Source organism: Pelophylax lessonae, assembly GCF_965119305.1.
Source record: "Pelophylax lessonae genome assembly, chromosome: 4".
NCBI classification, from domain to species: domain Eukaryota; kingdom Metazoa; phylum Chordata; class Amphibia; order Anura; family Ranidae; genus Pelophylax; species Pelophylax lessonae.
Genome location: NC_138771.1, coordinates 612859378 through 612872164, shown reverse-complemented (window position 1 = coordinate 612872164; position 12787 = coordinate 612859378). Strand labels below are relative to the sequence as shown.

Sequence of the window (12787 nt, the reverse complement as noted above, 5' to 3'; positions counted from 1 at the left end):
ATCAAAAACCTCTGGGGATCAGTTAAATTGGGGGATAGTCTGTGTTGGTACGTGTGAGAGAGATCCACCTTTCCAAGTTGTTGGGGTTCATCTCATACTTCTGAAGGTTTGAGGGTGCTGCCTGTTCCATACTCCCCCCTACTCCTAGCCTTTTAGGGGTACAAACAATAGTAATTGGGGCCTAGTGGGGTTGTGTACGTGTGATATACATACACTTTTTTGGGATCATATTTTCTATTCCGCTATTTAATCAAAAACCTTTGGGGATCAGTTAAATTGGGGGATAGTCTGTGTTGGTACGTGTGAGAGAGATCCACCTTTCCAAGTTGTTGGGGTTCATCTCATACTTCTGAAGGTTTGAGGGTGCTGCCTGTTCCATACTCCCCCTACTCCTAGCCTTTTAGGGGTACAAACAATAGTAATTGGGGCCTAGTGTGGTTGTGTACGTGTGATATACATACACTTTTTTGGGATCATATTTTCTATTCCGCTATTTAATCAAAAACCTTTGGGGATCAGTTAAATTGGGGGATAGTCTGTGTTGGTACGTGTGAGAGAGATCCACCTTTCCAAGTTGTTGGGGTTCATCTCATACTTCTGAAGGTTTGAGGGTGCTGCCTGTTCCATACTCCCCCTACTCCTAGCCTTTTAGGGGTACAAACAATAGTAATTGGGGCCTAGTGTGGTTGTGTACGTGTGATATACATACACTTTTTTGGGATCATATTTTCTATTCCGCTATTTAATCAAAAACCTCTGGGGATCAGTTAAATTGGGGGATAGTCTGTGTTGGTACGTGTGAGAGAGATCCACCTTTCCAAGTTGTTGGGGTTCATCTCATACTTCTGAAGGTTTGAGGGTGCTGCCTGTTCCATACCCCCCCTACTCCTCATCTAGCCTTTTAGGGGTACAAACAATAGTAATTGGGGCCTAGTGTGGTTGTGTACGTGCGAGATACATACACTTTTTTTGATCATATTTCCTATTCCGCTATTCAATAAAAACCTTTGAGGATCAATTGAATTGCGGGATAGTCTGTGTCGGTACGTGTGAGAGAGATCCACCTTTCCAAGTTGTTGGGGTTCATCTCATACTTCTGAAGGTTTGAGGGTGCTGCCTGTTCCATACCCCCCCTACTCCTCATCTAGCCTTTTAGGGGTACAAACAATAGTAATTGGGGCCTAGTGTGGTTGTGTACGTGCGAGATACATACACTTTTTTTGATCATATTTCCTATTCCGCTATTCAATAAAAACCTTTGGGGATCAATTAAATTGCGGGATAGTCTGTGTCGGTACGTGTGAGATCCACCTTTCCAAGTTTTTGGGGTTCATCTCATACTTCTGAAGCTTTGAGGGTGCTGCCTGTTCCATACTCCTCCTCCTCCTCATCCATCCTTTTAGGTGTACAAACAATAGTAATTGGGGCCTAGTGTGCTTCTGTACGTGTGAGATACATACACATTTTTTGATCATATTTCCTATTCCGCTATTCAATAAAAACCTTTGGGGATCAATTAAATTGCGGAATAGTCTGTGTCGGTACGTGTGAGATCCACCTTTCCAAGTTTTTGGGGTTCATCTCATACTTCTGAAGCTTTGAGGGTGCTGCCTGTTCCATACTCCTCCTCCTCCTCATCCATCCTTTTAGGTGTACAAACAATAGTAATTGGGGCCTAGTGTGCTTCTGTACGTGTGAGATACATACACATTTTTTGATCATATTTCCTATTCCGCTATTCAATAAAAACCTTTGGGGATCAATTAAATTGCGGAATAGTCTGTGTCGGTACGTGTGAGATCCACCTTTCCAAGTTTTTGGGGTTCATCTCATACTTCTGAAGCTTTGAGGGTGCTGCCTGTTCCATACTCCTCCTCCTCCTCATCCATCCTTTTAGGTGTACAAACAATAGTAATTGGGGCCTAGTGTGTTTCTGTACGTGCGAGATACATACACTTTTTTTGATCATATTTCCTATTCCGCTATTCAATAAAAACCTTTGGGGATCAATTAAATTGCGGGATAGTCTGTGTCGGTACGTGTGAGATCCACCTTTCCAAGTTTTTGGGGTTCATCTCATACTTCTGAAGCTTTGAGGGTGCTGCCTGTTCCATACTCCTCCTCCTCCTCATCCATCCTTTTAGGTGTACAAACAATAGTAATTTGGGCCTAGTGTGCTTCTGTACGTGTGAGATACATACACATTTTTTGATCATATTTCCTATTCCGCTATTCAATAAAAACCTTTGGGGATCAATTAAATTGCGGAATAGTCTGTGTCGGTACGTGTGAGATCCACCTTTCCAAGTTTTTGGGGTTCATCTCATACTTCTGAAGCTTTGAGGGTGCTGCCTGTTCCATACTCCTCCTCCTCCTCATCCATCCTTTTAGGTGTACAAACAATAGTAATTGGGGCCTAGTGTGTTTCTGTACGTGCGAGATACATACACTTTTTTTGATCATATTTCCTATTCCGCTATTCAATAAAAACCTTTGGGGATCAATTAAATTGCGGGATAGTCTGTGTCGGTACGTGTGAGATCCACCTTTCCAAGTTTTTGGGGTTCATCTCATACTTCTGAAGCTTTGAGGGTGCTGCCTGTTCCATACTCCTCCTCCTCCTCATCCATCCTTTTAGGTGTACAAACAATAGTAATTGGGGCCTAGTGTGCTTCTGTACGTGTGAGATACATACACATTTTTTGATCATATTTCCTATTCCGCTATTCAATAAAAACCTTTGGGGATCAATTAAATTGCGGGATAGTCTGTGTCGGTACGTGTGAGATCCACCTTTCCAAGTTTTTGGGGTTCATCTCATACTTCTGAAGCTTTGAGGGTGCTGCCTGTTCCATACTCCTCCTCCTCCTCATCCATCCTTTTAGGTGTACAAACAATAGTAATTGGGGCCTAGTGTGTTTCTGTACGTGTGAGATACATACACTTTTTTTGATCATATTTCCTATTCCGCTATTCAATAAAAACCTTTGGGGATCAATTGAATTGCGGGATAGTCTGTGTCGGTACGTGTGAGAGAGATCCACCTTTCCAAGTTGTTGGGGTTCATCTCATACTTCTGAAGGTTTGAGGGTGCTGCCTGTTCCATACCCCCCCTACTCCTCATCTAGCCTTTTAGGGGTACAAACAATAGTAATTGGGGCCTAGTGTGGTTGTGTACGTGTGATATACATACACTTTTTTTGGATCATATTTTCTATTCCGCTATTCAATAAAAACCTTTCTAGGGCAAGATCTTAAATTACAGAAATATGAGGAGACCGTCAAATAAGGGCCGTGGCCTGGGTCGTGGTGCTGCTGGTAGAGCTCCTGTTGCAAGGAGAGGACATGGTCGATCTGTGCCAGCTACACGCACAAGTGAAACACCTTCCTCAAGTGTGAGTAGGCGACAGAACCTGCATCAGTATTTGGTAGGGCATCAAACGCCCCTAGAAGTGATGAGGCCAGAACAAGTTGAGGCGATAGTAGATTGGTTTGCTGCTGACAGTGCCTCCAGTTCCTTCACATTGTCTCCCACCCAGTCTACTGCAGAAAGGTCAGAGTTGGCACCTGCAGCCAATGTCCAACCGTCTTTCACCTCACCCCCTTGCAAATCAGGCCAGCAGTCTGAGCCCCAAGCCATACAGCAGTCTCTTATTCTTTTTGAGGACTCTGTCAGCAGGGTTTCCCAGGGCCATCCACCTAGCCCTGCCCCAGAAGTGGAAGAGATTGAGTGCAGCGATGCCCAACCACTTATTCCTCAAGATGAGTACATGCAAGGATCATCGCAGCACGTCTCCGATGATGACGAAACGCAGGTGCCAACTGCTGCGGCGTTCAGCATTGTGGAGACCGACAAGGAGGGCAGGGGTGAAGACTGGGTGGAAGATGATGTGGAGGACGATGAGGTCCTCGACCCCACATGGAATGAACGTCATGCAGGTGAACTGAGTAGTTTGGAGGAAGAGGCGGTGGTCGCACAGAGCCACCAGCACAGCAGAAGAGGGAGCAGGGTGCAGAAGCGGAGCGGCCGTGCCCTAGACACTACGCCCGCTACTGCCCAACGCAGCAAGGGAACGAGCGCACCAAAGTCAGCTCAAAGGAGTTCTCTAGCGTGGAAGTTCTTTAGAAAATGTGCTGATGACAGGACACGAGTGGTTTGCACCCTGTGCAATCAGAGCTTGAAGCGAGGCATGAACCTTCTCAACCTGAGCACAACCTGCATGATCAGGCATCTAAGTGCAAAGCACGAGCTGCAGTGGAGTACACACCTTCAAAACCAAGAAACGTCTCTGGCTCATCCTGCTTCCTCTTCTGCTGCAGTCTCGGCCGCTCCAGCCACATCTGTAGTGATACCGGCACCTGCCACCCCGCAAACAGACGATCTGTCAGCAACACCACCACCTGGGTCACCAACAACCATCTCCACAATGTCCCGTGGAAGCGTTCAGCTTTCCATCTCCCAAACACTTGAGAGGAAGAGGAAGTACCCCCCTACCCACCCGCGATCCCTGGCCCTGAATGCCAGCATTTCAAAATTATTGGCCTTTGAAATGCTGTCATTCCGTCTGGTGGAGACGCACAGTTTTAAAAACCTTATGTCGGTGGCTGTCCCACAGTACGTCGTGCCCAGCCGCCACTACTTTTCCAGGCAAGCCATCCCTTCCCTGCACAACCAAGTGGGGGAAAAAATCAGGTGTGCACTGCGCAACGCCATCTGTGCCAAGGTCCACCTAACTACGGATACGTGGACCAGTAAGCACGGTCAGGGGCGTTATATCTCCCTAACGGCACACTGGGTAAATGCAGTGGCGGATGGGCCTGAGGCGGATAGCAATTTGGCGCATGTCCTTCCACCACCGAGGATTGCAGGGCGCTTCAGTTTGCCTCCTGTTCCTAACTCCTCCTACTCCGCTTCCTCATCCTCTACCGCCTCCTCATCCGGACAGCGTAACACCTTCACCACCAACTTCAGCACGGCCAGGGGTAAACGACAGCAGGCAGTTTTACAACTTGCCTGTTTGGGGGACAAACCACACACCGCGCAGGAGTTGTGGAGGAGCATGGAACAGCAGACAAATGAGTGGTTGCTGCCAGCGAGCCTCAAGCCCGGCCTGGTGGTGTGCGATAACGGGCGAAATCTCATAGCAGCTCTGGGCCTAGCCGGTTTGACGCACATCCCTTGCCTGGCGCATGTGCTGAATTTGGTGGTGCAGAGGTTCCTTAAAAACTACCCCGATATGTCAGAGCTGCTGCAGAAAGTGCGGGCCGTTTGTGCGCACTTTCGGCGTTCTCACCCTGCTGCTGCTCGCCTGGCAGCGCTGCAGCGTAACTTCGGCCTTCCCGCTCACCGCCTCATATGTGACGTGCCCACAAGGTGGAACTCCACCTTGCACATGCTGGAAAGACTGTGCGAGCAGCAGCAGGCCATAGTGGAGTTTCAGCTGCAGCACGCACGCGTGAGTCGCTCTGCGGAACAGCACCACTTCACCACCAATAACTGGGCCTCCATGCGAGACCTGTGTGCCTTGTTGCGCTGTTTTGAGTACTCCACCAACATGGCCAGTGGCAATGACGCCGTTCTCAGCTTAACTATCCCACTTCTATGCCTCCTTGAAAAAACAATTCGGGCGATGATGGAAGAGGATGTGGCACAGGATGAGGAGGAGGAGGAGGATGAAGAGGTAACATTTCCAAGGCTTTCAGGGCAGTCATTCGCAAGGGGCTCCGAGGGTGGGTTCCTGCACACGCAAACGCCAGGGACGCAATTGTCCAGCAGGGGCACAGTTCTGGAGGATGAGGAGGATGAGGAGGAGGAGGAGCTGGAGGAGGAGATGGAACCATGTTCACAGCAGGGTGGCACCCAGGCCAGCTCATGGCCATCACTGGTGCGTGGCTGGGGGGATACAGAGGACACGGACCATACACCTCCCACAGAGGACAGCCTTTCGTTGCCTCTGGGCAGCCTGGCACACATGAGCGATTACATGCTGCAGTGTCTCCACAACGACCGCCGAGTTGCCCACATTCTAACTTGTGCTGATTACTGGGTGGCCACGCTGCTGGATCCCCGTTACAAGGACAACGTACCGTCCTTAATTCACTCACTGGAGCGCGATCGCAAGATGCGCGAGTACAAGCGCACGCTGGTAGACGCCATGCTGCTGGCATTCCCATCTGACAGCGGGGCCACAGTGGAAGCACAAGGCAGAGGAGGAGGAGGAGGAGGTCGCCAACGCAACCAGGGCACCGCCAGCACCTCAGAAGGCAGGGTTAGCATGGCCGAAATGTGGAAAAGCTTTGTCAGCACGCCACAACAAACAGCAGCACCAGCAGCTCAGATGGAACGTCTTAGCAGGAGGCAGCATTTTACCAACATGGTGGAGCAGTATGTGTGCACACGCCTACATGTAGTGAATGACGGGTCTGCCCCCTTCAACTTCTGGGTCTCCAAATTGGGCACATGGCCTGAGCTTGCCCTTTACGCCTTGGAGGTGCTGGCGTGCCCTGCAGCCAGTGTATTATCTGAACGGGTATTTAGCACGGCTGGGGGCGTTATAACAGACAAGCGCAGCCGCCTGTCCAGAGACAATGTGGACAAGCTCACGTTCATTAAAATGAACCAGGCATGGATCCCACGGGACTTTTCCGTACCTTATGCAGAATAGCAATGGATACCGACCTTACCCACCCATTGTTCCATTTTTGCTCTTTCTCACTCTTTTGGGGTGTACCCTCATTTAAAATTTGTGAAAAGAAGCAGTGTTGGCTACCTCGTCCTCCTCCTCAGGGCCAGATTAATGTAGGGTCTATTGGAGCTGCAGCTCCAGGCCCCTACCTTTTATATAGGCCCCGGGTTGGCCATATTCACTGTTACCGCTCTTCTGTCACTTGTAAACACAGAAGTCTGGCTTCTATGCTCGCTTCCCCAGGCAGCACCCTCAGAACCTCCCCACACAGCGTGAAGGCCGGACAAGGAGGGACAGTTGGCGATGCATGGATGTGTTTATGGGCTTCAGAGACAGCATCCCATGTTGAATTAGGCATGCATGGCTGCACCCTTCCTCCTCTGGGTGCATGGCAAGGCACGGCCCTAAGGCCCTTCAAAATCCTCAGCACCAAGCCCATGATGCTGTTAATCCGGCCCTGGTCCTCCTCCACCGCCGCTTCCACCTACACCGCCCATAGGTGTGCGCAGCCTATTGCATTAAGGTGTGCACCCCAAAGTTGAAATACACATGCATGTGTTTGCCAGCAGGGAGAGTAATGTATCGGGGCCATGTACCTGTAGGCAAGGAGAAATAGAGCAGAGCAGGTCCCAGGGAGATCTTTCCCATCTCCTCACTGGCAATGCTATGTGCCCTAGGTGATTAGGGTGTGCCCAGGCACACCCAGCACACCCTGTGCGCACGCCTATGTCACCGCCACATCCACCACCACCTCAACCTCCCTCCTACTCCATATGGGCCTCGTCCTTCAGAGATGAAGAAGAACATTGTTTTATTTTTCTGTTTTTTTTTGTTGTTTTAAGTTATTTCCCTATCCACATTTGTTTGCAGAGCACTTGCCATGCTCTTAATTACGTTTTGCTGCCATTTGCAGCACTCTAGCCCTTTCCTTTGGTGTTTTAGAGCCATTTTAGTGCCTTAAAGTTCGGGTCCCCATTGACTTCAATGGGGTTCGGTGTCCGGGAAAAGTTCGGTAAAAGTCCGGGACACGGACCCGGACTTTTTTTTAAAGTTCGGCCGAACCCGTCGAACACGGACATCTAGGTGTCCGCTCAACCCTACTCATCACCTAAAGCACCATGAATGGTAAGGGCAGCACTTACCAGCGGCATGGACACACAGGCCATCTGCCTGACATGTAGGGACCTACAGTAGTAGTAAAAATCATGGTCCTAATAAGGAAACACTTTACTACTACAGTGAGGCAATGACATTATAAGAGAAGGTGCTTCCATAATGTTTTGTGTCATCCACCGACTAATCGAGGTGGGATGCCAACTGGGTCTTCATCACACATAGATCAAAGGATTGTCCTTGGGTGGGGGGCTCCCAAATGAACCAACAAAGAATTCAACAATCTTAGTATAAACTGCTTTGCCTTATCAAATTGGTGGGGTGGCATTTTATCTTATTCTAGAGGCTAACATCCCATGGAGAATAAATAAAACAGTGGAATTACCACGTAGGTGAAGTGAGTGATTTGGTTTTGAACTGCAGGATTGGTGTTGCGAATGTTGAAGTTCACATTAAGGTTATCTCCAGGTTTGACCTCGGAAGTGGTGATACCAATATGTAGATAATTGCCGTTTGAATTGTAGGCAACCGCTGTCATCGTTGCAGAGGCTTCTCTGTCCGCTTCCAAACCCTGAGACGTTCTCACCTAAAGAGGAGAAGGTGATATAATATAGAGTTTAATTTTGAAAACTGATAAAACAATGCTGAATTTATTCCTGAACCAGCCTCCATTTCCAGATATAAGGCAGTTGTGGTAGACTCACCTGACACTGAAGGCCTCAGGTGCGGCTCCTGACATCATCAAAGGGTCACATAAAGTATTCAGTGTATGTAATGCTATATGGAATTGTCAAAGACTGCAGACATGCTACAATAGATGGTCAGAGACTGTAGCCATGCTACGGGAGATGTTCTGAGTCTCCTGACATACTACAGGAGAAGGTCAAATACTCCAGACATGCTACAAGAGGTGGTCAGAGACTGCAGACATGTTTCAGAAGATGGTCAACAAAGACTGTAGACATGCTACGTGAGATGGTCAGACACTGCAAGCATTCTGCACAGGGCCGCTAATAAGCCAGTACAACTGGCCCCCCTGTTGTATCGGGCCCGGAGTCCTCAGCTCAGCAGGGGGGCCCGGGCAATCTAAAATCAAAAACATAGTGCAGAATAAAAAAAAAAATCCTTTTGAATTAACAGCATCCCCTCTCCTACTTACTTAACTGGGCATGTTTTTCCTTTTTCTGGGCCCCTCTGCAATAATGTGCTGGCAGGTGTGGGAGGGACTACTTCTTCTGTTTAGTGCTCAATTCAGTGCCCGATCCACATAGGGTTCTTGCCTGCAGCCTGCTTTTTGCCTTCCCTGCCCTGGTGGAGTGATCTGTATTCCTCTGCTCATGGCACTCAGCTCTGCTCCCCACTCGGCCTGGAAGCCGTGAGGCGGCAGAGGAAGCAGCAGCAGCACTACAGGAACTGAGGAGAAGAAGAGGTAAGTGAGGAGAAGAAGAGGTTCGTGATTGTGAGGCTGCCAGACAGTGCCTAACACAGCAGAACAGTCAGGTGTGTCTGAACTCATAAGGGCTCTTTCACACGTCGCTCCGATTTCTTCTTCCGCTGCGGCACTTTTTTCACGGAAACGAATGACACTTGTGTCATCTGCTCCGTATGTCCGCATATCATCCCATCCGTTTGCGGATGATATACTGACATAATGTATGTCTATGGGGATTGCGGTTGTCAGCGGATGACACCCCTGACATCCGATTTTGCATCCATTCCATTTTTTTAACAGAAGAAAAATATGGCTCTGTTCCGTTCCAAAAAATGGAACAGAACTGAAAGGACACAAATCGAGAGAGAAAGAGAGAGAATTACAGATGGAGGGGCAGACAGAAAGAGAGACAGAGAAAAAGAGAGAGATAGATAAATATTATATAATATAAGATAAAGATGGAGAGAGATAGAGGAAGAAAGAAAAAGAGAAATGGAGGAAGAAGCAGAGAGGTAGGCAGAAAGAGAGAGGGACAGAGAGAGAAAAATAAAGAGGGAGAGAGATAGATAGAGATAGAAAGAAAGAGAAGAAGAGAGAAAGAAAAAGAAAGAGACAGAGAGATAAAAGATTATATAATACAGAATAAAGATAGATAGAGAGGGAGAGAGACTAAAATGATAGAGATAAAGCAGAGAGAGGTAGAATATATAGATAGATAAAGAAACAGAAATGGGCAGAGAGGCAGAAAGAGAGAGCAGAAAGATATATGGAGAGAGAGGGAATAATGAGATACCAAAAAAAAAAAAAGAAAAGGAAGAGGATCAGAGTGAACGAATGAGGGAGGGAAGAGAGAAAGAGAGAGACAGAGACAGAAAACAGAAGAGAGTGCAGAGAGGAGCAGTGAGATGAACTGGAAGATCTATATACAATATCTGAAGCATCAGCTTTTATCAAGAGAACATGAACTTGTAAAGAAGGCTGCATACAGTGGTAGAAGGCTGTATACAGTGGTAGAAGGCTGTATACAGTGGTAGAAGGCTGTATACAGGTAGAAGGCTATATACAGTGGTAGAAGGCTGTATACGGTGGTAGAAGGCTGTATACAGTAGTAGAAGGCTGTATACAGTGGTAGAAGGCTGTATACAGTGGTAGAAGGCTGTATACTGTGGTAGAAGGCTGTATACAGTGGTAGAAGGCTGTATACGGGTGGTAGATGGCTGTATACAGTGGTAGAAGGCTGTATACGGTAGTAGAAGGCTGTATATGGTGGTAGAAGGCTGTATACAGTGGTAGAAGGCTGTATACAGTGTTAGAAGGCTGTATACGGTGGTAGAAGGCTGTATACAGTAGTAGAAGGCTGTATACAGTGGTAGAAGGCTGTATACAGTGGTAGAAGGCTGTATACGGGTGGTAGATGGCTGTATACAGTGGTAGAAGGCTGTATACGGTAGTAGAAGGCTGTATATGGTGGTAGAAGGCTGTATACAGTGGTAGAAGGCTGTATACAGTGTTAGAAGGCTGTATACGGTGGTAGAAGGCTGTATACAGTAGTAGAAGGCTGTATACAGTGGTAGAAGGCTGTATACAGTGGTAGAATGCTGTATACAGTGGTAGAAGGCTGTATACAGTGGTAGAAGGCTGTATACGGTGGTAGAAGGCTGTATATGGTGTTAGAAGGCTGTATACAGTGGTAGAAGGCTGTATATGGTGGTAGAAGGCTGTACAGGGTGGTAGAAGGCTGTATACAGTGGTAGAAGGCTGTATACAGTGGTGGAAGGCTGTATACGGTGGTAGAAGGCTGTATATGGTGGTAGAAGGCTGTATAAAGTGGTAGAAGGCTGTATATGGCGGTAGAAGGCTGTACAGGGTGGTAGAAGGCTGTATACATTGGTAGAAGGCTGTATACAGTGGTGGAAGGCTGTATACAGTGGTAGAAGGCTGTATACGGTGGTAGAAGGCTGTATACGGTGGTAGAAGGCTGTATAAAGTGGTAGAAGGCTGTATATGGTGGTAGAAGGCTGTACAGGGTGGTAGAAGGCTGTATACAGTGGTAGAATGCTGTATACAGTGGTAGAAGGCTGTATACAGTGGTAGAAGGCTGTATACGGTGGTAGAAGGCTGTATATGGTGGTAGAAGGCTGTATAAAGTGGTAGAAGGCTGTATATGGTGGTAGAAGGCTGTACAGGGTGGTAGAAGGCTGTATACAGTGGTATAAGGCTGTATACAGTGGTGGAAGGCTGTATACGGTGGTAGAAGGCTGTATACTGTGGTAGAAGGCTGTATACGGTGGTAGAAGGCTGTATATGCAGAAATGTTATGCCCAGCTTATTTTTAGCCTCCATGTATATGAGGCCTGAGTTCCCATCACCACTGCTTTAAAATGGAGTAGGGAGAGCACTGGCGGCAATTTATTTCAGAGCCACCCCAGTGCCATTTCAAAACAGCTAGTTTAGCCTCAGCATTTTCTGTATGCCCCCCTTTGGATTTAGTACTAGAATCACTGACTGTCTGTGAAAGCCAGGATTTAGTCCTGGTTCACATTAGAGCGATGTCAGACATTGCATTTGATTCGGAGCGCACTGCTCTGAAAATCACATGCAATGTCTGTGTGATGCAAATTCAGCCATACAGATTGTATGGCTAAATTTGCATTGCATTCGGACAAAACTCGCATAGGACCCTTTTTTGGTCCGCAGCAGAATCGGATCACTTGGTGGGTAACACCTATGCGATTTGATTCATGTCCGAACTGACAGTTCGCACTGCAATATGCAAACTGATCTGGTGGTGTTGTTAACTTTGTTTTGACACCCCCAGTAATTCGCATATGGCAGTGTGAACTGCTTGCTTGTGAGTTGAATGCGATGCGGGAACCCGCAGTGGATTTTCAGGGTTCCCGCATCGCATATATGTGAACCGGCACTTAACACTAAACCCAGAAGCTGAAAAAATATTTTCCTGTGCTTCAAACTGTGCTACACAGCATTCCATAGAAGTGCCTGTAGCAAACCACTGTGTGTCATTCCCAGCTTCTGTAGCCTCCTGGGATCTGTGAAGATTTTACATGAATAACTAAAAGCTCATTAAAAGCTGATCATTGTAAGCCCCCTCTCAGTGGTAAAACATTTTTCAAAATATTGCTTCATTCATTCATTATTGGTTTTTATTACATATACTGTAGATATTAAAGAGGTCTGTTCCCATCTGAAATCAGTATTCCTTTTGGATAATCAAACCTATAACTGGCTGGAGGAAGATAAATATCACTTGAAGACAAAACTGCACTTTGTTTCAAGGCGGGGTCTGAGGAGGAGCCAGGGGTGGGGTCTAGGGAGGAGCCAGGGGTGGGGCCATGGGTGGGGCTTAAGGGGCCCCATCAGGTAGGCTGTACGGGGCCCCATGATTTCTATCAGCGGCCCTGATTCTACAGGAGATGGTCAGAAACTGTACATGCTTTAAGACACAGTCAGAGACTGCAGACATGCTATAGACATGTATAAGGAATAAAGTGAAATACTGCGCTAACAAAATTATGGTGAAAAATTGCTGCTGACA

At 47.5% G+C, this 12787-nt stretch overlaps 1 protein-coding gene across 1 annotated transcript in view; it reads right to left on the bottom strand.

Moving 5' to 3' along the window:
* LOC309553571 (A.superbus venom factor 1-like) overlaps positions 1 to 12787 on the bottom strand; it is a 476096-nt gene that overhangs the window by 311177 nt on the left and 152132 nt on the right. The window contains exon 12 of the mRNA XM_082254843.1: positions 8185 to 8385. Coding sequence (XP_082110969.1) covers positions 8185 to 8385 — 201 coding nt within the window. The remainder of the gene's footprint in view (positions 1 to 8184; positions 8386 to 12787) is intronic.